This window comes from Dreissena polymorpha, chromosome 14 (assembly GCF_020536995.1).
Source record: "Dreissena polymorpha isolate Duluth1 chromosome 14, UMN_Dpol_1.0, whole genome shotgun sequence".
Classification (NCBI taxonomy): Eukaryota; Metazoa; Mollusca; class Bivalvia; order Myida; family Dreissenidae; genus Dreissena; species Dreissena polymorpha.
Genome location: NC_068368.1, coordinates 61,835,818 through 61,862,645, shown reverse-complemented (window position 1 = coordinate 61,862,645; position 26,828 = coordinate 61,835,818). Strand labels below are relative to the sequence as shown.

The 26,828-nt window shown below is 36.3% G+C and overlaps 1 protein-coding gene and 3 long non-coding RNA genes across 6 annotated transcripts; 2 read left to right on the top strand and 2 right to left on the bottom strand.

Annotated features, from left to right (window-relative positions):
• The first annotated feature begins 10,299 nt into the window (after positions 1 to 10,299).
• On the top strand, positions 10,300 to 16,674 carry LOC127856838 (uncharacterized). The gene is made up of 4 exons (XM_052392983.1): positions 10,300 to 10,724; positions 13,493 to 13,826; positions 14,534 to 14,656; positions 15,349 to 16,674. The coding sequence occupies exons 2-4, from the start codon at positions 13,607 to 13,609 to the stop codon at positions 15,789 to 15,791; spliced, it is 786 nt and encodes a 261-aa protein (XP_052248943.1). The 5' UTR covers positions 10,300 to 10,724; positions 13,493 to 13,606; the 3' UTR covers positions 15,792 to 16,674.
• A 3,699-nt stretch (positions 16,675 to 20,373) lies between these two features.
• On the bottom strand, positions 20,374 to 22,993 carry LOC127856841 (uncharacterized). 3 transcript variants are annotated; one of them, XR_008038206.1, is made up of 4 exons: positions 22,936 to 22,993; positions 21,677 to 21,764; positions 21,125 to 21,258; positions 20,374 to 20,877 (listed from the first exon to the last, which is right to left on the bottom strand). It is a non-coding gene; the product is annotated as an uncharacterized LOC127856841 (long non-coding RNA). The 3 variants fall into 3 exon arrangements; XR_008038207.1 differs by having other exon boundaries at positions 22,948 to 22,985; XR_008038208.1 differs by lacking the exon at positions 22,936 to 22,993 and adding an exon at positions 22,611 to 22,858.
• A 733-nt stretch (positions 22,994 to 23,726) lies between these two features.
• On the top strand, positions 23,727 to 26,500 carry LOC127856840 (uncharacterized). Its single transcript, XR_008038205.1, has 3 exons — positions 23,727 to 23,963; positions 24,409 to 25,041; positions 25,487 to 26,500. It is a non-coding gene; the product is annotated as an uncharacterized LOC127856840 (long non-coding RNA).
• Positions 24,161 to 25,458, bottom strand: LOC127856843 (uncharacterized). Its single transcript, XR_008038210.1, has 2 exons — positions 25,316 to 25,458; positions 24,161 to 24,382 (listed from the first exon to the last, which is right to left on the bottom strand). It is a non-coding gene; the product is annotated as an uncharacterized LOC127856843 (long non-coding RNA).
• Positions 26,501 to 26,828: the final 328 nt, after the last annotated feature.

Below are 26,828 nucleotides of genomic sequence, written 5' to 3'. Positions count from 1 at the left end.
TTACCATGTGAATCTAAATGACGTTTTAGTGCAGATTTGTTCATAGGACACAAAGACACTATTTTGTTTTACGGATCATTTCGGCTTAGAGGGCTGTCCATTCATGTAAAATATGTTATACAATATATATATATATGTAACAGGGTATTCACTCTGACACTAATCCTTTAATATTACTAACCCATGCAAGAATGTGAGCGAGTATTAGTGTGGGTGCTAATTGGTGAGTGAATGATTTACTAACACTGCATGTTTTTATGTGAGATGTTTTAACTATAGAGTTTCAATGGTTTTATACTCTAGTTTATGATCATTCCATCATAAAGTCTCGTAAGAGATAGATGTTGGCATTTTCCATTTGTCAGCATATATTTATTTTAAAACTTAAGTCCTCAGGTCGCTGGTGAGTTTACTTTTATTGTTAATATAATTACATTGTATTGTATTGTATTGCTTATTGTAAGAAGGAGATGAGCCTTGTCCAAAAAGAGAAGTGTCATATAATGAATGGCGTTTCGAGGTCAAATGTTTAAGATCTGATAATGTTTCACAATCAAATCTTTTGCAGGCAATAAGAAGGTCTATTAGAGGCCCAGCAAGGAGATGTGTGATTTCTTTGGGCGAAAATGCAACTGTTGAACATATTTTATTTAACATGGACTCATTGTTTGCCATTTCTTTTGATAACAATAATGTTATGCAAGAATTTTTCAATTCTTTTCAGCAGCCCGATGAGTCTGTCACTGCATTTGCCTGTAGACTTGAATACATTTTGACTAGCTCAAATGAAACTCTTAAATTGAGTCCTGAATACAGAAATGAAATGTTGCGTTGCAAATTTTGGACATCCCTTTGTTCTGAGAAATTAAAATCTCAAACTAGACACAAGTTTGATGCAATTTTGTCATTTGAGCAGTTAATTAGAGAAATAAGGGCAGTAGAACATGAAATGTCCCTCGGCCCTGTTGCTTCACAGTCAGTTAAAGCGAAAAAGATTCAGCAAAGTGTTGTTTCTGCTGATTCCTCAGATTTTGAAATCAGATTAAAATCTCTGGAATTGAAAGTGGAAAACCAGTATGCATCTGTGAACAAAAAGCTTGATAAATTATTAGCAAATTGTTAAAGTAAGGGACAATCAAGTTTTCAGAAGGCAAGTAGTAATTATTTACCTCAAAGTTATAGAGGTCAAAATAGACGTTTTAATGACCATGGCAGAGGTCAAGGTTTTAAAAACGGTGGTCAAGGCCAGAGTTTTAGAGGCCGTGGCAGAGGTACATATAATGATACATCTGCAAGTCAAAACAGCCAGAAATTTCACCCAAAAGAGTAACCGCTTCTGTTGCAGGCCAAACAGAGGCTGGTAATTTGGTAAACAAACTGGCCAACACAAATTGTATTCCAGATTAGTGGGTAAACCAAATAAAAGCAAAATTAGTATCAATGGATGTCTGTTCACAGCATTGATTGATTCTGGTTCCATGGTTACCACTATTTCTGAGACTGGTTTAAACTCTATGAGTGAAAAAGCTGAAATTTTACATTTAGACACACTAGGTTTAAAACTTAGCACAGCAGATGGTTCTTTGATGAAGTACTGCGGGTATATAGAAGGTACACTGTGCATTCCTTCTATGTCACATATTGCTTTGGATGTGCCAATTTTAGTTATAAAAGATAACTCTTTTAACAGAGATTGTCCTGTAATTGTTGGCACCAATGTTATTAGACTCATGCGTGATATGGTTTCCCAGAATGACAGTGATGTCATTCCTGAGGAATGGAACATTGCCATTGCATCATTGAATGTGACGTCATTTGCAGCCAAACTATCTAGCAAAAGACCAGTTAAGCTAGGCCCGTATGAAACAGTGTCTTTGAATTGTGTGGCTAGAGGGGTTAATCATGCTATAGCCAATGTAGTTACTGAAAATCATGATCCTTCAGCTAATTACTCTGTATGCCCAAGAGTAATTAAAATGCAACAGCATGGCAATTGTTGCAAAATTTCTGTGAAAGTTTGCAACATGACTGGCAAACCCATTGTTTTAAAGCCAAAGTCACATGTTTGTCAGATTTCTGAAGTTGAGGTCATAGATCATTTGTCCTCAAGTTTTCAGAATGAATCTCAACAGAAAACACCAGTAAATGAGTGTACCAATGACCTTGGAGTTAAGATTGATACTGAAAATCTGACACCCGAACAAGTACAAAGGGTTCAACAAGTGCAGGAAATTGGTCACAGGTGTTTTCCAAAGGTCCTACTGATATAGGGTGTACAAATCTTCTTAAACACAAGATTGTGTTAGAAGACCCAACCCCTTTTAAGCAGTCATACAGACGCATACCCCCAGGGTTGTATGAAGAGGTGAGACAACATATTAAAGAAATGTTGGATGGGAATGTCATTCGTGAATCAGAGTCACCCTTCAGTTCCAATGTAGTGTTGGTGAGGAAGCGTGACGGTTCACTTCGATTCTGTATTGATTGGAGACAACTCAATACACGAACCAGAAAAGACGCTTACAACTTACCCAGATTTGATGACATTGTTGACAGTCTTTCTGGTGCTAAATACTTTTCCAAACTTGACTTGAGGTCAGGTTATTGGAATGTACAATTGGAAGAAGAAGACAAACACAAAACAGCCTTCAGTGTAGGAAACCTAGGTTTCTATGAATGCCCTTAGTACTTTTCAACGGCTTATGGAACGTTGTATGGGCGACCTACACTTGAAGGAATGTCTCATTTTTCTTGATGACATTCTGGTTTATTCCAGAACATTTGATGAACATATTGAAAGGCTCGAATCTGTATTTTCATGCCTTGCTAAAAAAGGGTTTGAAGCTCATCTGTGGTGTACCTTGGTCATGTGATCAGTGAAGATGGCATCTCCGCTGACCCTGAAAAGACCAGTGCTGTCACTAAGTGGCCAGCACCCAAAAACATAAAGGAGCTGAGACAGTTTCTTGGCTTTGCTGGTTTTTACAGAAGGTATGTAGAGCACTATGCTCAGATAGTTGAACCACTCAACGACCTTCTGAAAGGCCATGACACCACAGGCAGGGCCAGCAAGAGCAAGAAACGGTCCAAAAAGACCAATAAATCAGCTGTTTGGTCTTGGAGTGACGCTCAAGATCAAGCCTTTGAAACTATCAAGAGCAAACTGACATCCTCTCCAGTACTTGCATATGCACAGTATAATCAGCCCTTTATACTGCATACAGACGCATCAGGTCATGGCCTTGGTGCTGTCTTGTACCAAAATCAGGATGGGGCAGAAAAGGTCATTGCATATGCCAGTCGTGGACTGAAGCTGTCAGAGAAACGCTACCCAGCACATAAGCTGGAATTCTTAGCGTTAAAGTGGGCAGTTACAGAAAAGTTTCATGATTATCTTTTCGGTCACGAATTTGTTGTCTTAACCGATAACAATCCACTGACATATGTGACCACTACTGCTAAGCTTGATGCCACTGGCCATAGATGGCTGGCAGCATTGGCTGCATACAATTTCAGCATTAAGTACAAACCTGGTAAGCTAAATATTGATGCTGATTCTTTGAGCAGGATACCTGAAGTTTCTTCAGATATGGTCCAAGCCATAACACAGGCATCTGAAGTACAAATGCCCCTAGCAGAATGTATTGCCATTGATATCTGTCCTCTTGCTGCAGAAGAGGCCAGATCTCAATTACAGCCTGCACAAAGGACTGACTGGAGTACAGCTCAGGCTCAAGATCAGTACCTGGCTAGAGTACTTGACCTCTTAAGAAGCGGTTCCCGCCCCAGAGAGGAGGCACTCCGTAAGGAACCACACGAGGTACAGCTGTTACTCAGAGAATGGAAACGACTCACTATTGAGGATAAACAGCTGTACCGAACCACTTCTTTAGATGGTCAAGTCGTTAAGCAATTAGTTTTACCTAGTGCATTCAGGGAACAGGCCCTTAAAGGTGTTCATGATGATGTTGGACACCCAGGCAAGGATAAGTCCTTGTGGTTGGCCAGGCAGAGATTTTATTGGCCCCATCTAGAACGAGATCTAGAACTGAAAATTAAGGGTTGTACCAGATGTATTTTGAGGAAACGTCCTCAACAGACAGCTGGTCTGGTGAACATCAAGACCACAAAACCCATGGAACTGGTTTGCATGGATTTTCTGTCCCTAGAACCATCAAAGGGAGGCCATGAAAATATCCTGGTAATAACAGACCATTTTACCAGGTATGCACAAGCTGTCCCTTGCAAAAACCAAACTGCCACTACTACAGCAAAAGCCCTGTATGACAACTTTATTAGATACTACTCATTTCCTGAACACCTTCACAGCGATCAGGGCAGAAATTTTGAGAGTAAGGTAATACAGGAGCTTTGCAAAATAGCTGGAATTGAAAAGTCCCGCACAACCCCATACCATCCAATGGGTAACCCAGCGGAACGATTCAACCAAACACTCATAAAGATGTTGGGAACACTAGATCCAGTCCAAAAACAAGATTGGAAATCCTTTGTAGGTCCCATGGTGCAAGCCTATAACGCCACTAAAAGTGACGCTACAGGATATTCGCCCCACTATCTCATGTTTGGGTGGCATCCCAGACTTGCGATAGATACATTCATGGGTACCGAGCCCGGGAATGAAGGATCTCCAGACCCTACTGGTTACATACACAAATTGCAAAATCGCATGCAGCAAGCCCATAAGCTGGCTGCAGAGGCCTCTGCGAAGCAAGGTGTAAAGAATCAGGCATTTTACAACCGCAAGGTTAATGCCACCAGTATTGAGGTCTATGATAGAGTTTTAGTGAGAAAAACTCATTTTGATGGTAAGCACAAGTTGGCTGACCGTTGGGAATCTGAGCCGTATACTGTCATGGAAATCCCAAATCCTGACATTCCAGTATACAAGGTTAGACGAGAAGATGGTACTGGTCCTATCAGAACACTGCATAGGAATTTACTGCTGCCAATAGCAATATTCCCTAGTGCTTCACCCACATCAATTCACAAAAAGGGAACTCAAAACCCTAAAAGGATTATCAGATCCCAGTCAAAACAAATGGAGACATCCGATAGTGACTGCTCGTCCGAGTCAGACTCTTATGTCATTCCACAGCGGAGAGTCGGATATGTACCTGGGTATGTCACAAGACAACGGACACACAGTCCGGTTGTCAATGCCAATTCTGAGATTCTCATTCCTTTATCTCAGACACCGTCAGTGGTAGATGGTAGCACGTCTGAGCAGTCAAACAACTCACTCAATTTGTTGAGTAATCAAAATTCCACAAACTCAGGAGTTTACTCTCATGTTAGTGAGTTAGTTAGTCAGCCAGTGAGTAACCAATCTCAAGGTGAGACTCAGACTTCATCACATACAACACAGCAACATACACCTCAGGTTACACCACCTACAATAATACAACCAGAACCAGTTGGCAGACCCCAAAGGCTAAGACAACCTCCAGATAGATATGGAGAATGGGTCATGCCAATCTTTGCTCAGAACTATAATCTTGTAAAAAGGAAGTCCATATTTATTATGTATAACTTATTTAGTATACATAACAGTCCCTATGAAAATGCATTGTCTATCTGCTTTTCATGAAAATATTTAAACATATTTTAAAACAATTGTTTTAAATTGATTTTGTTTTTGCATGTTTTTATTTATCATATTTCAATGGTTTAATAATATTAAGACCTGATGAAGGGTATTGTTTAATTTTCATCTTGTGTACATTGTCTTCTAAAGTCAATGTGATTGATAGTATTACTGTTTACTAAAGAACAGTTTTCAGTATATTATTATCAGGATATATTTATCAATATTTTGGTCAGTAAATAGAATGTTTTAACAGATTGATTTATTTGCAATCTAATAATTTATATTGCAATTAGTGTGTGTACTTAGATTCAGCCTTCTAAGTTGAATTATTGTGCATATTTTCCCTGTATATATATAGCACCAACTCTGTTTACATTTGATTGACAAGTGGGTCAACTGTCAGCTGATTGAACAGCTGTTTTCATACATGCATACATACTGTATATAGGTCAGGAATTTTCCCACGCTTCTTGTAAACACTGCATACTCTAGTGGAGAGTGTACTTCAGTAATGTGAATTGCTGGTATATTCAAGGGGGTACTATAGTAGGGATTGGTCATTTAAATTTTTGTGTTATATGTTTAAAATGTCAGGAGCCATTTTTTCCAACAGAGGGAGTATGTAACAGGGTATTCACTCTGACACTAATCCTTTAATATTACTAACCCATGCAAGAATATGAGCGAGTATTAGTGTGGGTGCTAATTGGTGAGTGAATGATTTACTAACACTGCATGTTTTTATGTGAGATGTTTTAACTATAGAGTTTCAATGGTTTTATACTCTAGTTTATGATCATTCCATCATAAAGTCTCATAAGAGATAGATGTTGGCATTTTCCATTTGTCAGCATATATTTATTTTAAAACTTAAGTCCTCAGGTCGCTGGTGAGTTTACTTTTATTGTTTATATAATTACATTGTATTGTATTGTGTTGCTTATTGTAATATAAATGTATTTGATTATTATGTATTTCATTGCAATGTTTAATTATTGCAATTTGAATTAGTTATTCATAATTGTTTTTGTATTATTTTTCAGGCCATCATTTTCAATATTATAGACCAGAGCTCCAGATAAAAATTTGGTCAAATTCTTATTTACTCCCTATTTTAAAAATTAATTCTTATTTTACACCCTATTTATAAAATTAATTTTTAACAATATATTACCAAATAATTGTTTATTCATTAGTTTTAACACATCAACAATTCAATATTTTGGTTTATAGTCTTGGAAAAGCCTGGCTTTTTTTCTCCGATTCTTGCTTTCCCATAATCGGACAGCATTTTCTGGCTCAAATGACCCCACATCTATCTTGCTTATCTGAATGTTGATCAGCACATTGAGGCTTTTTTGCCTTCCACGCTTCCATACACCGCTTCGGTCGGCCATTTTGATTATTTATGTAAAACGGTCACTGACACTTCGGCTAGGTCATAATGGCCTTATGGTCGCCGTTAAAGTCATACCAAAAACTATATTTAACATTTAATTTTAATGACATTTGGATAGGTATACAGTATATTACTTGCGTATAAAAATTACGATAAGTGTAATTCAAAAGGTACAATAAACACTAATGACTCTCCTGCAATACTAGGAGAACAGAATCGAGACCGTTTGGCCTTTCGACCGTTCTTAGCTGTGGCTCTTCCTCACAGCAAACGCTTGAGTGACGTTGAATTAAAGTTGTAGTTTTAATTCAGCGCGTAGACAAGTCAGAACCAGGATAAAATGTTTACTGTATATAATTTGCTACTGAAAGTTTTACGCATGGTCGAAAATTTCGAATTCGTGTTTTATTTTTTCAATGCGTAACTTTACGCAAAGATTTCAAATCTAAATCGTTATTTAAGAAATTTAATTCGTTTTTACGCCTTTACGCATGTTATCTGGAGCACTGTTATAGACATCTATAAAATAAAGAATATATAAGACAACCCACTTGTGTTCTCAATACACAACCCGGCTACATATATATATATATATATATATATATATATATATATATATATATATATATATATATATATATATATATATATATATATTAAACAACTGGTAGCATGATGAGTTGCAGATAATTGGTCAGCTCAATTCAACAGCGAAAAATGCCCATAATATCACTTTAACTCAAACTTGACTAAAAGCGATCAGAAATTCCTACAGATATTTGAAATATCCTCTAAAATTAAGCGTTAACAGTTTACATGAGAGACGTTTCTGAACTAAAAGCAAACAACAGATGGCAATGATTCCCAGTCAGCTGGGAACAATGACTCGGTCGTGGATATCAGGTACAGTGTCACTATAATCAGATATGTTGGATCCCAGTAAAGTCTAGTATATTTGCATTTGTTTGCCAACAAACTATTGCCAAGATTTCTATGTATAAATCTTTAATGCAAACTCCTCAGGCGCATAATTAGAGCACACAACGTCTCCCACGTTTCTCACCACGGCCAATCAACTGATGAAGGCTAGCGCAAGCCACTCGTATTCTACTGGAGTCCTCACAACAAACATGTCTCTCCAATATCAGGAGCGCACAGGAAATAATTTTAAACTAACTAACATCTGAGCAACTTTGAATAGTTTTCACCCCTTAACCAATAGGCACCAGCACAAATTCTTCTTTTGAGAATGAGAAGAAAGGGTTTCCCGGACTCGCATACAGTGTGAAAGAGTACTTTCAGTATGATGGTTGCAGTTTCAGTTTATTTGCACAATCAGCAAATACATGCTGTAGGTCACACACACTAAGTAAACATAAAAACGACGATCATAGTGTTCGAAAAAAGCATTAGCACAAACTCCCCTCGTAGTCGTACCCGCTATTCGGTATGTCGACAATAGCCCCTTTAACATAATACAACAACAACAAGCATGGCGCCAATCATGAATATTTACGATTGCACGATGAATTTTTCGCAAATTAGCAGTCAGACTAGCGTTGTATCAATGTATAACGCACACCAACTTGTAAAATTAATTTCGGGGCATACTTCTGCACGGAATACTTGGTACGCTAACACAAAAATGTGAAAATTTCAAAAATCTGAACCAAGGAAATGAGGATTTACCAACGTCTTTTTTTTTCAAATTCAAAAGTTGACGAAAGCCCAGTAATTTCTCTCATCCGCCGGCCTGATCAAGTGTGTGTGTCCCACAATCACCGTTACTACATCGAGCCCATCGCCTTCGACATGCAGCTAGTCCAGAGATACTGCATCGACGTTAAAGGGATCTTTTCACGCTTTGGTAAATTGACAAAATTGAAAAAAGTTGTTTCAGATTCGCAAATTTTCGTTTTAGTTATGATATTTGTGAGGAAACAGTAATACTGGACATTTACCATGGTCTAATAGAGCCATTATATGCATCTTTTGACGATTTTAAAACCTAAAAATTATAAAGCGTTGCAACGCGAAACGATTGAATAATTTGGAGAGTTCTGTTTTTGTCGTTAAATTTTGTGAAACTACGAAGATTGCTTATATAAGGTATAAAATACGTTCAGCATGTGTACTCGGCGGAATAGCTCAGTAGGCTAAAGCGTTTTTACTTCAGGACTCTGGCAGGACTCCAGGGGTCACTGGTTCGAAACCTGGTCCGGGCAATGTTCTTTTCCTTTTTTTAATTTTATTCTTGATTTTTTACTGGAGCTTTTACGATCCAATGTTTACATTTATCGATATAAAGCATTTAATGAATAAGTTAAAAAATGCCAAAATCTGTGAAAAGGCCCCTTTAAGGCTAACTCCTCAGTCACTGAGGTACACGGGGTAATACACTTTTAAACAAGATTTTATGCAAACAGAATGGATCAAGCCAAATAGAAAGCCATTTATTTACATAATCTGTATACTTCGTTAAATTATCTTCATTGCTTACAAGACCTAACGATTACTGAGAGTCCTTCCAGTCCTTCGAGTTAAACCAGTTCATGGTGTCTTGTGTTGAAAGTTGCTTGTGGGCAAGCTTGTGAAGCGACACAAACAGCATATCCACTTACCTTGATGGCTCTTTCATGCAAGGACATTGACCGCTCATGCTAATCTGTGACAATAATTTATGCACATGCATTAAACCTTGTCTTCTCAAGACACTCTGGTACCAATTATACAAGTTAGTTGAGAAGACTTTAATGGTTACTGTTTCACAATCTAGAATGGGTTTCTGTTGGTTGTGGTGGTTCGTGAATCCAATTCATGATGGAAGTAATACTAGGTAACCTGGAGTATTTGAACTTCGCTGTTGGAAAACAGGGTTTACTGCATATGCGTTAAGTATTTCCCCTGATAACTTGATAAGCCTGTGCGGACTACACAGGGTTATCTGGGACAACACTTTAGGCAAATGTTTAAAGCCTAATTTTGCAAGAAAAAAGCACAATTTTCCAAGATTTTAGAAAAAGGCTCATTTTGATGTGATTTTAATAAAAGGAAGTATACAAATGAACAAATATGGATCATTTACCTAACATGTTTATTCTGTCGATTATTTTAGTATAACTGGTTTGTTACTTTAATGTATTTTGAAAAAATAAAATAAATTTATTGTGAGTGTTTTATACATCTCAAATATCATCAAATGCAAATTGTTAATACAACTTTAAAAATGACTGTCAGTATCCTTTTTTCCTATTTCAGCCAGTGTGTTACACTAAAGTTACCGGGGTAATTATGCATCACACCAGAAATCAAAGATTGATAAGGGTTGCATGGACCAGACTGCATGTGAATGTTTGATGAACTCCAACACCTTTTGTACAGCATCTGTACCGAGCCCAGAGTGCCATTACTGTTGTTCAACAGCTGAGTGCAACAAACAAATTACCAAGCTTGATTTTGGTGGGAAAGGCCGTCGTAAAAAGAGGTCTTTTGGTTGGCAGGCTATTTGTAACACAGGAAGAGACCATCTGAAGAAGAGCTCAACTTGTATAAAGGCTATTTTTAGCTCTGGAAACCACAACCTGAACAAGAGGTCATATAGTACACAAGCTATTTTAAATACTGGAAAAAGTCACATGAAGAAGAGGTCAACTGGTTCAGAGGCTAATTTCAGCACAAGTACTGCACTGTGGAATGGTTCTTCGCCATCCTGTATTGGTAGGTTTATGTTTATTATTAGCATGGATATTGCGCAAAATGCCAGACTTTATGCGCAAAATGCCAGACTTTATGCGCAAAAATTCTGGAAAAAGTGGGCTTAATGCATGTTCTTGATGTGTCATTCGAGATTAGCCTAAGCAGTTTGCACAAGTTAACCAGACTACACTTTGTCTGTATGTCCGTCCACCAGATGGTTTCCGGATGATAACTCAAGAACGCTTCGGCCTAGGATCATGAAACTTCATAGGTACATTGATCATGACTCGCAGATGACCCCTATCCATTTTGAGGTCACTAGGTCAAAGGTCAAGTTTACGGTGACCTGAAATAGTATATTGGTTTCCGGATGATAACTGAAGAACGCTTATTCCTAGGATCATGAAACTTTATAGGTAGATTGATCATGACTCGCAGATGACCCCTATTGATTTTCAGGTCACTAGGTCAAAGGTCAAGGTCATGGTGACCCGAAATAGTAAAATGGTTTCCAGATGATTACTCAAGAATGCTTATGCCTAAAATCATGAAACTTCAAAGGTACATATTGATCATGACTGGCAGATGACCCCTATTGATTTTCAGGTCACTAGGTCAAAGGTCAAGGTTGCAGTGACAAAAAACATATTCACACAATGGCTGTCACAACAACGGAGAGCCCATATGGGGGGCATGCATGTTTTACAAACAGCCCTTGTTTTAAAAACAAATTGATCCAATTAAGGATGGGAGAGTCCACTAGGCATAAATGGGTTAAAATAGATTCTAAAATTTAGAGGGTGGTTATATTATAGCTGAGGTGGTCTTACAGTTAACAAGAATTCTGTCGTATGTGACAAATGATATGTTTGTGATTTAAAAAAAATGTTTGACAAATGTTTCAACTGACTAAACACTTCATTCAGCACACTTAGCATTTCTTATGTTGCATGCTGGGAAATTTGTCGCCTGCTAAAATGTTGTCTGCTGATTTCTAAAATTAGCATTTTTTCGATATTTTTCAAAGAATACTAATAGAAAAGCAAACAGTTTGGATCCTGATGAGACGCCACATTCTGTGGCGTCTCATCTTGATCCGAACTGTTTGCAAAGTTCTTTAATATTCGGTTCCAGCACTGAAAGACTTTAATGTCTATTTCTACCAAATGCAGAACATCAAAAAATGCACATACATGCAAGAGCTGAATAACTGGCATGCTTAACTTTTTCATAACCAAAAGATTCTTTTCTGTAATAAAAGGCTTAGGGATTCATTAAATAGGAATAAAACAAATCCCAAAAAGGTGCACATTTTCTCTGTGATAATTTTATTGACTCGCATAACTCAAACATCTTGTTAAAAGTTGTCTGAATGTGAGAAACGTGCCATAAATAAATTTTCAAAGGGAATTTTGTTCTTGACACATTCTTAGAAAACGAAAAACATATTGCACTGCAGGTCTGCACTAAAATGCCTGTTAACCCTTTCCCACAAGCCAAGTGAAAATGGCTATGTGCAAACAGCATAAAACCATTACAGCCTGCAAGTAACTCACAGTCTGTTCACGTTTCATGCTGTTTTCTTCTCATAAGTATCTAGGGGTTGGAAATGAAGCCTTAAAAACTTGAATCTAGTAATTTGAGAAACTTTAACCTTTTAACCTTTTAAAGGTCTTATATGTTCGGATGTAATCAAAATGCTTTAAAAAGTATGTTCAAGAGAGATTTTTTTTAAAGGGAAACAACCTTTACTTGCTAAGTCTAAAAATGTATAAAGAAGTAATTGGTCTTGCTTTGATTATCTCCCTGTTAACAATTGTCCTTGTGTGTTTTGTACACAAAATACCCATAAAATGTTCTAATAACAAAAAACTTGTGTATTCAAAGTTAATGCGCCTATGGATGAATTCAATGTGAACCTGTAGTCTGTTTGAGCACTCTTACCTAAATATTTGACTTGACTTATGAAAGTTCGGATACATTTTTGAACAACAGGTGGGATTTCCAGCTTATAAGTATTTAAAGAAAGATTTTCAATTTTGTTGTGTCAATATTTTGAGGAGGGAAGAAGAAACAAAGTGAAAATGGCTCTGTGCAAGCAGCATAAAACCAGAACAGCCTGCGAGTAACTCACATTCTGTTCAGGTCTTATGCTGTTTGCTGTTCATCAGTATCTAATCGTTGGAAATGAATCCTTACAAACTGGAATCTAGAAAGAAAAGTCTTCAATTAAATTTAACTTTCTAAGGGATTACAAATGCATGAAAATAGGTATATAAGTGGTAAAGCCAGAGTATCGGATGACACCCCCCCCTCCCCTCCTGTCAGGTGTAGTGACCACCCAGCAATGTCAAATGCTTCCAGGAACTGGGACTGAACCTTGGAGTTTGCTTACCCAACAGTAATTATTATCCTTTTACCTCTTAGATACCTATTTTTATGCTTATGTAGTCCCATAGAAAGCTAAATTTATTAAAGACCTTTCTTACTAGATTCAAATTTTAAAGGCTTCATTTCCAACCCTTAGTTACAGATGAACAGCAAACAGCATAAAATCTGAACAGACTGAGAGTTACTCGCAGGCTGTTCTGGTTTTATGCTGTTTGCAAATTAAGCCATCTTCACTTTGCTTATTATGGAGGAATGGGTTAAAGAGCTTTCAGTTATTGTAGCAGACAAGAATTTTATTAGAAGAAATCCTTATACTTGCAGATACGAGTGGGTGGGCTGGTGTAATGACACACATAATTTCACATAATTTTATGAGAAGAAATCCCGTCTACTTGCAGATATGAGTGGGTGGGCTTGCGTAATGACACAGCAGACTTCCAGGGCCCTCTGATAATCACGTTCAAATTTGACCAAGTTCAGCAGTCTTCATCAACTGCAACAACCTCTTTTCCATGGACGTTCGTGTTTTCAAGATGGCGCTGGTCTACTTCAGCCTTGGCGGGAATCTCTACCAGAACTGTCCGGGCAAGTATGACTTTATTCTGGACAACGTAGTGGAGTATTTGAGACCCGTGATGATCAAACTGAACAACAACGTGGGTCAGTACGTCCGTCTGCAGTTGTACTTTGATGCCAAGTGGATCATGATCAGTGAGGTGCAGTTCATATCAGGTATGCAATCAGGAATATTGAAATGTCTATTCAGGAATTTTATTTAACCTTATTCTGACAAAATTGAGATCGAGTCTTGCTCACGTTAGTCAGTCTGTCTGTCCGAAAACTTTAACGCTGCCCATAACTTTTGCAATCTTGAAAATATAAACTTGATATTTTTGCATGCATATGTATCTCATGAAGCTGCTCATTTTGAGTGGTGAAAGGTCAATGTCATCCTTCAAGGTCAAAAGTAAAAAAAATACAATCCAAGGGAAGTAATAAGCTTTAAAAAGGAGATAATTTCTAAACCTGCCAAATGATACATTGAAACTTTATTTCAAAGCGGCACAATATGGGGCATTGTGTTTCTGACAAACACATCTCTTGTTATTTCCATTTATACAATTAGTTTATTCCATTGATTTTCCATTTATATGAAACCCATCTGAACAGCATTTTTATTTAGTGTAAACTTGAAATACTAAACCTTGAAATAAGGATACTTAGCACAATTAACAATTCATTAAGATTTACATGAATAATTTTTGTTAATACCATTGAATTTTTAAAACTATTGATGATCATTTTATTGTATATTCCAGATGTAAAAATCATCAATTATCAATAATAATTAACTTTCATGAAATTAGAATAAAGTAAAACACTTGGTTACAATATTCTGCTATTTCTGTGTTAATATTCTGCACTCTCTGTCCAAGCAGAACCTGCGACAGGCAACTTCACAGAGGAGGTTCCCCCTGTGACTTTGAAACCCCCAATGGTTCCTCCTAAACCTGAGGACAAGAACTATGAACATGAGCTGAACATTGGCAAGGAGGGCAAGGGTGAGTGGGGATGTATTACCATACTTTACCAGGTATTATGGTGCTTCCACCAAGACCTGAGGATAAGTACTACGAACTTGAGCTGAATGCAGACACCTGTAGATCAGTGTTTTTGACAAAGCCCCCTACAGCAGAAATCACCCCTAAAGTTAATTTTTTAAGTCAGCCTCCAATCAAAGGCATCATAATTCTCCAGACACATGATATGGTATTTGAAAATAAAAAACACCATTAAAAAAACTTGTTAGAAGGTTTATTTTTAAAATAACTTGGCCAAGTTCAAATCTGGGTCACATGTGTCCAAAAATTAGGTCAAGGTTTAACGCTTGGTTTTCCTTGAACTCAGGTGAGCGTTTAAGTCCATAAGGGCCCTCTTGTTTATTGTATGTGTCTGAATGGAAACGCTATATATTAAACATAGTACATCAAATTTGATTTGCAATCAGCGCAACATTGTGCTAATAGTCAAGTTCAGCAGACGTCATGCTTATTGTTGTTATCGCTATCATTTTTATAACATTGAACTTTGTCAAAAAAGTTGAACCTTGTACCTGGATTGCACTTCTGGTCTTATTAACAAGCAATTTACATCTACAATGTGATCAGCGATAAAATTCATGCCTACTGCAATTCTATATTCCCAGGTCCGCAAGTACATTACATTCATGCTGACTGTATTTCTCCATTACCAGGTCAGTACACAGGCAATGTGGAGCCAGAGAAAGCTTCCAAGCAGCAAACACCAGGAAGTGACATCATCGGTATCATCATCGGTTCCCTGGCTGGGCTTATTGCGATTCTCATCGCCGTAGTTATCTTCATTGTGTGCCGACACCAGCGGCGGAAGAAAAACAACAACCGTCGCATGAAGACTGCAATCACGGATACACACAACCAGACTGCGGTGAATCTTTCTGACCTGCAGGGGACACACACCAATGGCAAGGTGCTCAAAGGCCACAGGTACAATGGAGTACCCCTCACTGAACTTGAGTCTGACAGGGACTGCTGGAGCAGTGAGTCTGAGTCTTATCTTAGATACCCTGGGCCAGTAATCACAGAGCTCATCAGGACATTCCCCTTCTTAACCCTTTACCACTTAGATACGTATTTTTACACATTTGTAGCCCCTTAAAAGTAAAATTTCTTTCTAGATTCATGTTTTAAAGGCTTCATCTCAAACCCTTAGCAGGGGTGGCAAAATCAAATGTCCGAGTTGCCCGAGTCGTACATTTGCTTGTCTGGGCAACTGATTTTTTTCAATTTAGTTGTCCCAAGTTTTTTAAAAGTCGGGTCCAGGTATACAAAAAAATACATTGTATTAAAGCCGTAATTAAGTTTTACAAAACTGGATGTTGACATGCGATTACATTGTCAGTGCTTTTTGCGGAGCAATCAAGCTAAAATACGGGCACCTTGTTATTTAAGACGACTTTAATGGTAAAAATGGAACATTTAGATTTTTTAAATTTTCAACAACGGAGCAGAAACCCAAAGCTTTGAGCAGTCAACCTACCAAAAAAACTAAGAAAGATTATGATAAAAAATATGATCTAAGTAAACGCACCAGGGGGCCGTTTCATCAATAATTACGTATTTTTATACGATCGTAAATTATGTATCGAGATTAATGTAGTCGTTTACGATTTTACATAAACTCCGTTTCATCAACGAAATCGTAAATGCAACATACATAAAATATGACTACTTAAATATACGTATTTTGTAACCGAAAAAAATAGTGACACAGTCTGAAAAATTGCATGACGTAATTTTCGCGCGCTCTGTCAGCTAAGGCAAACATCGCACAAAAAAACATACTCCTATAAATATGAGGTCGATTTACGTCTAATTATTTGGACTAACAAAAACAATGCTAGTTGTGAATCGAAACAAAAACAAACACTGGAAAACGACGTGTAGACCGGTGTGGAAGGCTACCGATTGCTGTTTGGCCGACACTCTCCTTCCGTTACTAAACGCAAAAAGAAGTTATTTTGGATGGAGACGGTTGAAATGTGAGTTGAGAACTTGTTGGTCATGAATGAAGACAGCTGAAATAATTCGCGTTCAGGATAAATCTGAACGCGAATTATTTCAGCCAAGTGCCTGCCAAAGCAAAAATCATCAAAAGACTCTAAGGCGGCAATTGATATTGACAAGAATGAAGATCATTTTTTGCTTACTTTCTTTATCCATGAATAAAAATGTATTGGTAAGATTAATTGTTTTGTTATTTCTATGCAGAAATGTGACTGTGGTGTAGATCAATTAACAGTTTAATAATATAATTTAATACAGACCAATCGGAATTCATGTCAGCATTTTTGTGTTCAATTATCAAATATTTTATTTCAATAAGGTATTAGATTCACATGACACAACATGTTTAGTACCGGTAATCACAAATGTCATATCATTGAGAATGCTATTTGTTTGTCTATTATATAGGGGATATTTGTTGGATTCGGTGGATCATCGTTTTTAATTCACGAGTGATCATAGACAATGATATTTTCACAAGTGGCGCAGCCACGAGTGAAAATATATATTTTCTATTATCACGAGTGAATTAAAATCAATATTTCACCGAATCCAACAAATTTTCTTTTTATTTTATGCTTTTTTCGCAGTTTATATACATTGTTAAAGAGTTTTACTTAAGAATGTCGTTGGGATTATGTCGTCATTTTGTCAAATAAATGACATCATTTCACATTAAGCAATGAAAATTATCGATAATTCTCACTGATAATTTTCATTGTTTGAAATAGTGAAATTATCCGTTTTAATCCACCGATATTTCTCTATAAACCACCGGAAAGCATTAAATAAATATCATTGTCCACAATAATTTATTATAGTGTTGATTCACAAGATGTAAATAATCAACATTGATTTATATTGCTTTCTCTGCAAAACTGTGTTACATGTAAAGATCACAAATGCAGTTTCCATTTCTTTGTTTTTCCAGAAAAGAAATTGTTATTACTGGCTGAAGGACCAAAATTGAATGGACAGAGAACACCGTTGACAAAACTCAAACAGAAGTTGTGTCACTCAGCTACATTAAAACATAAAACTGAAGGCAGAAGCAACAAATAGTAATTATTTATTTTTTCTATAGATTATAGTAAAGCTGACTGCTAATTATTTCCTACAATAAAAATGTAACAATTTATGTTTTCAATTTAAAGCTGGGCTGTTTTTGGAGAAAACCCAAGGTATTGTCATAGCCAGCGTGTCGTGTCGTCTGTGTCATGCTCAAACCTTAACATTTTGTCAATGTATTGAACTTTGGCCATAAAATCAAAGTGCTTCCACCTATAACTTTGAAACTTCATATGCAGCTCCACCTTGACGAGTTCTACACGCCTCACCCATATTTGGGTCACTAGGTCAAAGGTGAAGGACCTTAAAATAATTCTGACAAGCTTTTATTCGTTAAAAAATGCACCCGTAGCCGAGCGTTCACACCTGTTATGCGGTGCTCTTGTTTTTCATTGCACTCTGTTTTATGGGGATAAAGTATTGCTGCATTTTTTCATTTAACTTTATTACCGGTAACCTATTTACCAGGGTATGAACTTGTGTGTCAAGGTATTTTTTATTTAATTCTTTCGACATCCATGTACTTAAAAAAGAAATTTGAATGTAGAGCATTAGTGTCACACACAAATGTTGAGTTTAAGTTCAGAAAGCTAGGTTAATTTTGCAATACAAAAACCAACTTTCAGAAACAAAACCAGGTCATGTAGGCATGCTAACTTATTATGACCATAGTGTCATATGTTGTGTATTTAATATTTAGTTCTGTTAAATGTATAAACTAGTAAATTTATCTGCTTGCAGCAACATGTGAAGAATGAAGCAACAGTGTAATAAAACTCGGGAGGAGATGTTGATGGCGTCAAGGGAAAGATATGCCATTCAGAGGGACATAAGCAATAATCATGAGGAACTGGTTTCTCTTTAAAAAAAATGAAATTCTAAATTGCTCAATTGTTTCTGGAACTTTTAATGATTTTACATGTGATGGTGTTCAGTGAGTCTATGAAACTTATTATTACACATACTATCATGTAAGATATAAATTGTCATATGAATTATAATACCATGCCCAGTTAATATATTGTACTTCCTGATTAATAATAAATATTTGTGAATGTTCTTTGTGTTTTATTCATTGAAAACTAGTGTCATAGCAACTGTTATCAAATACCATAAACATTATTATCATAAACATTTTAATAAAAATACAAAAAAAATGCACAGGTAAACAACATTTTTTAACGGTAGATGACTAAATAATTGAACAGAGAATCATAAAGGGGTAAAGTTTAGTAAATACATTCGGAAACAATCTAATATACTGGAAAACTTCTATTTTTCTATGACAATAATATCCATATTTATAGACAGCACACTTATTATTATAAAGTACCGTTACATTTACAAGCCCACTTTTTATGCCCCCCTTCAAAGAAGAGGGGGTATATTGTTTTGCTTGGTCGGTCTGTCCACCAGATGGTTTCCGGATGATAAATAACTCAAGAAATCTTAGGCCTAGGATCATGAAACTTCATAGGTAGATTAATCATGACTGGCAGATGACCCCTATTGATTGTCAGGTCACTAAGTCAAAGGTCAAGGTCACAGTGAGTTGATACAGTAAAATGATTTCCAGATGATGAATTAAGAATGCTTACGCCTAGGATCATGAAACTTCATAGGTACATTGATCATGACTTGCAGATGACCCCTATTGATTTTCAGGTCACTAGGTCAAATGTCAAGGTCACGGTGACTCAAAATAGTAAAATGGTTTCCGGATGGTAACTCAAGAATGCCAACAGCTAGGATTATGAAACTTCATAGGTACATTGATCATGTCTGGCAGATAACTCCTATTGATTTTCAGGTCACTAAGTCAAAGGTCAAGTTCACAGTGACAAAAAACGTATTCACACAATGACTGCCACTACAACTGACAGCCCAAATGGGGGGCATGCGTGTTTTACTAACAGCCCTTGTTTTAATGTGGCTTTGAGAATGTTCATTACAGAGAACACCTTTTAGAGCGAAAGTCAGTGGGTAAAATATCACTTGAATAATTGTTAATGGGGAAAAGTACCTTGAGTATATGATCTTTTCTGGAGCTCAGATAACTGTTCAATATTCAAGGGACCTTTTCCAGTTTTGGTAAATTGACTAAATTAAATAAAATAAGTTTAAGATTCGCAAACTTTTGTTGTAGTTATGATATTTGTGAGGAAACAGTAAAACTGAACATTTGCCATGCTCTAAAATATCCATTATATGCAACTTTTGACGATTTAAAAACTTGAAAATTTTAAAGCGTTGCAACTATCTGCTGCAACACTCAACGATTGAATAATTTGTAGAGTTCTGTTGTTGTCGTAATATTTTGTGACACGATGAGGATTGCTTATATAAAGTGTAAAATACATAACTCATTGTATCAACATGGACGGACAAGTGGTCTTAGTGTGAGGCTTTTACTTCAGGGGTCAGTGGTTTGAGCCCTGTAGGAGTTACTTTTTATCTTTCTTTAATTGTATTCTTTTTTTACTGGAGCTTTTTAGATCCAGTGTTAACATGTATCAATATAAAAGCGTTTAATGAAAAACTTGAATATCTGCCAAAATTTAGGAAAAGTTCCCTTTAAAATAAATATTAAAGCAAGCACTTGGTAATACCTAACACATAACTTTTTTTATTGGTCCTCAGAACATTGACATTTTTTTCTTTCACAAACCTATAACCTTGAAGTAAATATTAGACAAATTATGCATACACAATTATAAAACATGCAAACATCAGCTGTTGTAACTATTGTGTCTAGACGACCAGGAATACCAATCCTTCCAAATCAGCTATGACACAACTTTACGCCATTTGGCTGAGTAGTGTAGCTCTGCCTATTCAGAGAAGACTCAAGCCATCTATCACTTTATAACATTTATAACTATAAATTTTTAACACATTTTATGAAACAGTTTGATCAGCTGCTGCCTCTTATCACATGCTGCTCGATGTACTGGTGTGTTGTTCATAACTTCCGGTTCCATCACATTTCCAACCGCTTCCTCTATCAGTGGAACGTTTGAATCCAGACACAGATTATGCAGGGGCATGTACACAGTTGATATTTCACAGCACTTATTGGACTTGAAAGGCCAACATCCACCAGTGGATTTCTTTAACATAGACATTTGTCTAAGTGACTAAATTGTCCTGATACCATTGACATTAAGTTGTACGTTATCAAGCTTTAGAAGTTACGTTTGATTTAAGACACTGTGAGAAAGAGATTGGCACTAATACTTCATTTAAATACTGTGTGGTAAGTTGATCTCGCACTAATAAGACTTATATTTCACAACCTATATAATATGTTACCAATCTCGTGATTTCAACACTCCAAATTCCCTTTCTACTACCCACCCTCTACATAGATGGTCATTGTAGGCCTGTTCCGCAGCATGGGAGGGATGAGGTTAAGGGGTCATCAGGTTAGTCCTTAACGGATACCCACTATCTCCCAGCAGATGACCCTCATCATTGGTGCTCAGATATTGCTGTAAATTGAAATATTTTATTGGGCAGTTGCTTTGTCTTTGATAAAACAGCAGTCCACAGTTAATATTGTTAGATTAAGGTAGGAAAGCATCTCAATAATTTTCACAAAACTAGCTTAAGTATTATCAAATCACTATATTTTAGTTACCTAGATGAAATAATGTAACTTAAGACAATATTTAAAGATAATACTGATAGCTGCATTGGCTAACACATAAAAGAACAAAGGCTTGATCACACAGTGCTTATGGTGCTTATTGTGGTAGTTAATGATTTTTGCGCATGTACGTAACTAATGATTATTAGATGTCAAAGATGATAAGCATTACGCTTATTTCAACCTTTTATGGTATTTATCTGCTTTTATACCAAATTTAATGATAAGGTAATGAATCATAATACTGTATTTACATTTACCTCATGCTGGCGTCAGCAACAGCCTGCACATTAATGGCATGGAATCCTCAGTAAACATCTCCCTTGGCAATATGCAATATGCCAAAATCTATAAAAAAATAAAAGTTACTCATTAACATGAAAGTGCTCATCATTTCATGTTCACATTACCAACACAAAAGGGAGGAATGCAGAAAAGGAGTAAATAAATAAAAAAGCCCCATCAATATGCACGAAATAAATTTTTTGGATGGGGGGGTGCATATTTATAGCACTGCAAAATTGAATTTGACAAATAAATAAATTGTAATGAAATGGAAACAATATAGAAATAATTAAGGTAATTGTTCTGCAATTATTAAAGACATAACGTACAATCTACTTTACTCACGCTCGATTGGTTATTCACAGCTTGGGTACTACTTACATGTACCCCTGGTATCATTAAGCATACTTGCATGTACCTCAGGTAAGGTTAATATACTTAAACGTACCCGGTCCTTATTAGACTGTACCCGAGTTGTATTCCTGCCCAAAATTCGATGTGGTACAGTGCACTACAGATAAATGTAAAGCCATATTGTTTATCTAAATTAAACTTACCTTTTGAAAAAACTGCATCAATATGCTTTTTGAGTATAAATTTCGATGATATAAAGACTATTTGAGAGAAAAAAAGACATTAATGTGAACATAATTAAAAAAATTAAGCCTACAACAACCCATTTAGCATTAAATTTCCGGCTATATTAAAGTATATTAACTGTAACAGGGTTAGCTCTACATGTAAGTATACTTAAAGAGTACCCGGGGTACAGGTAAGTAGTATCCGAGCTGACAATGACCAATCGAACAACATTGTAATCAAATGAGAACAATATAGAAACAATTAAGGTGATTTTTCTACAATTATTAAATACATAAGGTACCATTACTCAGCATCTACTTAACTCACCAATACAATAACTTGTTTAAAAATAGCAAACACAAACAATATCATGATGTCATATTCATTTTCATGATCACGATGTTATAATCAACAATTTCGAGGTAAAGTATTGTTCAATCATAACATTTGGAAGTAGAACAACTACAAGTTCAACATTAGCGGGTGGGGTAAATCAGTCTGCACTTAAAGTCATCGATAAGTACACGTCGACACAAAATTGAATGAGTTTAACATAAAGTCATTTGTAAAGAAACACAACAATAAATGCTTAAACTAATAACGGTAATCATCGAATGCTTTTATTAAGAAAAGATACAACAATTAGAGCTACTTATTCTTCAACCATTTTGCAAAATCCGAGTTGTCAAATGCTAAGTAAACAAAGGGCAACTACTCTAAAGTTTTTAGGTTAAATGCTACTTATTTGCTATTTGAAAATAAATACAATTTTATAATTATACTTGTTTAAATCAATGATTTCTTCGCCTTATTTACATACCTAAGCGACGGAATGAAAGGGATGAGCTCGCCGGCAAGTTGGTGCTATGTCTTCCCCGATCAAAACAGAGGCGTCAAAGTTCAGGATTATTCCTGAAATCAGGATTTGGCCCTTAAGGACCAATTTTGATTTTGATATAAATCAGAGGATTTTTTTCTGGAATTTTAAGATCATTGTCACAAAATGTCATCTTAAACACAAATTATTTTACTTTGACATATTGTTTACAAAGTTATATACAATAGAAACAAAGTTACATGAATTATTTACCGTTTTTTGCTCTGGCCCCAAAACGATAGGCCTATTTTCAGGATTTTAGATTTTGACCAATTGACACCCCTGCAAAACCAACAATCGCTCTATTCCGCCCTTACTTAGACGATATATCGAAGCAATGTTCTCATCTCTTAGGTTTTCGAGAACAATTCTCTCCCTTAAAAGCCTTGGCATTGGTAATTGTTCGTCTCCTGTCATCGTGGAAGACAAAAACGACCGCCATTACGTTAATTTACGGGTGCCCTTACCCAGTCATATATTTATGTATGAAATTTATGTAATTAGCCGGATTTTTTTCGAAAAAATCTCGGCTTATAGATTGATGTTGTCTGTCGGGCGGGCGGGCGGGGTGGCGGCGTGCTCGAAAATGTTAAAGTTCTTATTTCATGGTATAACTTTGGTATGCTTGGACCTAGAGTCTTCAAACTTGACATGAAGGTTGGCCAGGATTAACAGATGACCACTGGTCATTTCAAGGTCATTCATTTGAAGGTCAAGGTCACTGTGACCTTCAATATAAAAAATGTTAAAGTTGTTATAACTTTGGTATGCTTGGACCTAGAGTCTTGAAACTTGACATGAAGGTTGGCCATAACTAGTTAGTAACCACTGGTCATTTCAAGGTCATTCATTTGAAGGTCAAGGTCACTGTGACCTTGAATGTAAAAATGTTCAAATTCTTATTTCATGGTATAACTTTGGTATGCTTGGACCTAGAGTCTTCAAACTTGACATGAAGGTTGGCCAGGATTAACAGATGACCACTGGTCATTTCAAGGTCATTCATTTGAAGGTGAAGGTCACTGTGACCTTCAATATAAAAATGTTAAAGTTGTTATAACTTTGGTATGCTTGGACCTAGAGTCTTGAAACTTGACATGAAGGTTGGCCAGAACTAGTAAGTAACCACTGGACATTTCAAGGTCATTCATTTGAAGGTCAAGGTCACTGTGACCTTGAATGTAAAAATGTTAAAGTTGTTATAACTTTGGTATGCTTGGACCTAGAGTCTTGAAACTTGGCATGAAGGTTGGCCAGAACTAGTAAGTAACCACTGGACATTTCAAGGTCATTCATTTGAAGGTCAAGGTCACTGTGACCTTGAATGTAAAAATGTTAAAGTTCTTATTTCATGTTATAACTTTGGTATGCTTGTACCTAGAGTCTTCAAACTTGAAATAAAGATTGGCCAGTACTAGAAGATGACCACTGGTCATTTCAATGTCATTCATTTGAAGGTCAAGGTCACTGTGACCTTAAATGTTAAAATGTTAAAATTGTTATAACTTTGGTATGCTTGGACATAGAGTCTTCAAACTTGACATGAAGGTTTGCAAGCACACTTAGATGACCACTGGTCATTTCAAGGTCATTCATTCTAAGGTCAAGGTCACTGTGACCTTGAATGTAAAAATGTTAAAGTTCTTATAACTTTGGTAGGTAAAAATGTTAAAGTTCTTATTCCATGTTATAACTTTGGTATGCTTGTACCTAGAGTCTTCAAACTTGACATAAAGGTTGGCCAGTACTAGAAGATCACCACTGCTCATTTCAATGTCATTCATTTGAAGGTCAAGGTCACTGTGACCTTCAATGTTAAAATGTTAAAATTGTTATAACTTTGGTATGCTTGGACCTAGAGTCTTGAAACTTGACATGAAGGTTGGCCATAACTAGTTAGTAACCACTGGTCATTTCAAGGTCATTCATTTGAAGGTCAAGGTCACTGTGACCTTGAATGTAAAAATGTTCAAATTCTTATTTCATGGTATAACTTTGGTATGCTTGGACCTAGAGTCTTCAAACTTGACATGAAGGTTGGCCAGGATTAACAGATGACCACTGGTCATTTCAAGGTCATTCATTTGAAGGTGAAGGTCACTGTGACCTTCAATATAAAAATGTTAAAGTTGTTATAACTTTGGTATGCTTGGACCTAGAGTCTTGAAACTTGACATGAAGGTTGGCCAGAACTAGTAAGTAACCACTGGACATTTCAAGGTCATTCATTTGAAGGTCAAGGTCACTGTGACCTTGAATGTAAAAATGTTAAAGTTGTTATAACTTTGGTATGCTTGGACCTAGAGTCTTGAAACTTGGCATGAAGGTTGGCCAGAACTAGTAAGTAACCACTGGACATTTCAAGGTCATTCATTTGAAGGTCAAGGTCACTGTGACCTTGAATGTAAAAATGTTAAAGTTCTTATTTCATGTTATAACTTTGGTATGCTTGTACCTAGAGTCTTCAAACTTGAAATAAAGATTGGCCAGTACTAGAAGATGACCACTGGTCATTTCAATGTCATTCATTTGAAGGTCAAGGTCACTGTGACCTTAAATGTTAAAATGTTAAAATTGTTAGAACTTTGGTATGCTTGGACATAGAGTCTTCAAACTTGACATGAAGGTTTGCAAGCACACTTAGATGACCACTGGTCATTTCAAGGTCATTCATTCTAAGGTCAAGGTCACTGTGACCTTGAATGTAAAAATGTTAAAGTTCTTATAACTTTGGTAGGTAAAAATGTTAAAGTTCTTATTCCATGTTATAACTTTGGTATGCTTGTACCTAGAGTCTTCAAACTTGACATAAAGGTTGGCCAGTACTAGAAGATCACCACTGCTCATTTCAATGTCATTCATTTGAAGGTCAAGGTCACTGTGACCTTCAATGTTAAAATGTTAAAATTGTTATAACTTTGGTATGCTTGGACCTAGAATCTCAAACTTGACGTAAAGGTTTGCAAGCACACTTAGATGACCACTGGTCATTTCAAGGTCATTCATTTCAATGTCATTCATTTGAAGGTCAAGGTCACTGTGAACTTAAATGTTAAAATGTTAAAATTGTTGTAACTTTGGTATGCTTGGACCTAGAATCTCAAACTTGACGTAAAGGTTTGCAAGCACACTTAGATGACCACTGGTCATTTCAAGGTCATTCATTTGAAGGTCGAGGTCACTGTGACCTTGGATGTAAATATGTTAAAGTTGTTAATACTTTGGTATGCTTAGACCTAGAGTCTTCAAACTTGATATGAAGGTTGGCCAGAACTAGTAGATGACCACTGGTCATTTTAAGGTCAAGGTCACCGTGACCTTGAATGTAAAAATGTTAAAATTCTTATTTCATGGTATAACTTTCTTATGCTTGGACTTACAGTCTTCAAACTGGACATGAAGGTTGGCCAGCACTAGTAGATGACAATTGGTCATTTTAAGGTCATTGAAGGTCAAGGTCACTGTGACCTTGAATGTTAAAAATTAAAAGTTGTTTTAACTTTCGTATGCTTGGACATGGACTTTGCCATGACTAACAGATGACCACTGGTCAAGAGAACAACTGGTCATTTTAAAGTCTTTCAATTGACAGTGACCTTAAATGTGAATATTTTTTTCATGATTTAACTTTGGTATGCTTACCACTGGTAATTTCAAGGACATTCAAT

What these genes read in the sequence shown, in the direction of transcription:
- LOC127856838 (XM_052392983.1), top strand. Translation starts at nt 13,607, where the DNA reads ATGGACGTTCGTGTTTTCAAGATGGCGCTGGTCTACTTCAGCCTTGGC. An exon ending in TGAGGTGCAGTTCATATCAG is followed by an intron (nt 13,827 to 14,533) that starts GTATGCAATCAG and finishes CTGTCCAAGCAG; the next exon opens with AACCTGCGACAGGCAACTTC. An exon ending in CATTGGCAAGGAGGGCAAGG is followed by an intron (nt 14,657 to 15,348) that starts GTGAGTGGGGAT and finishes CTCCATTACCAG; the next exon opens with GTCAGTACACAGGCAATGTG.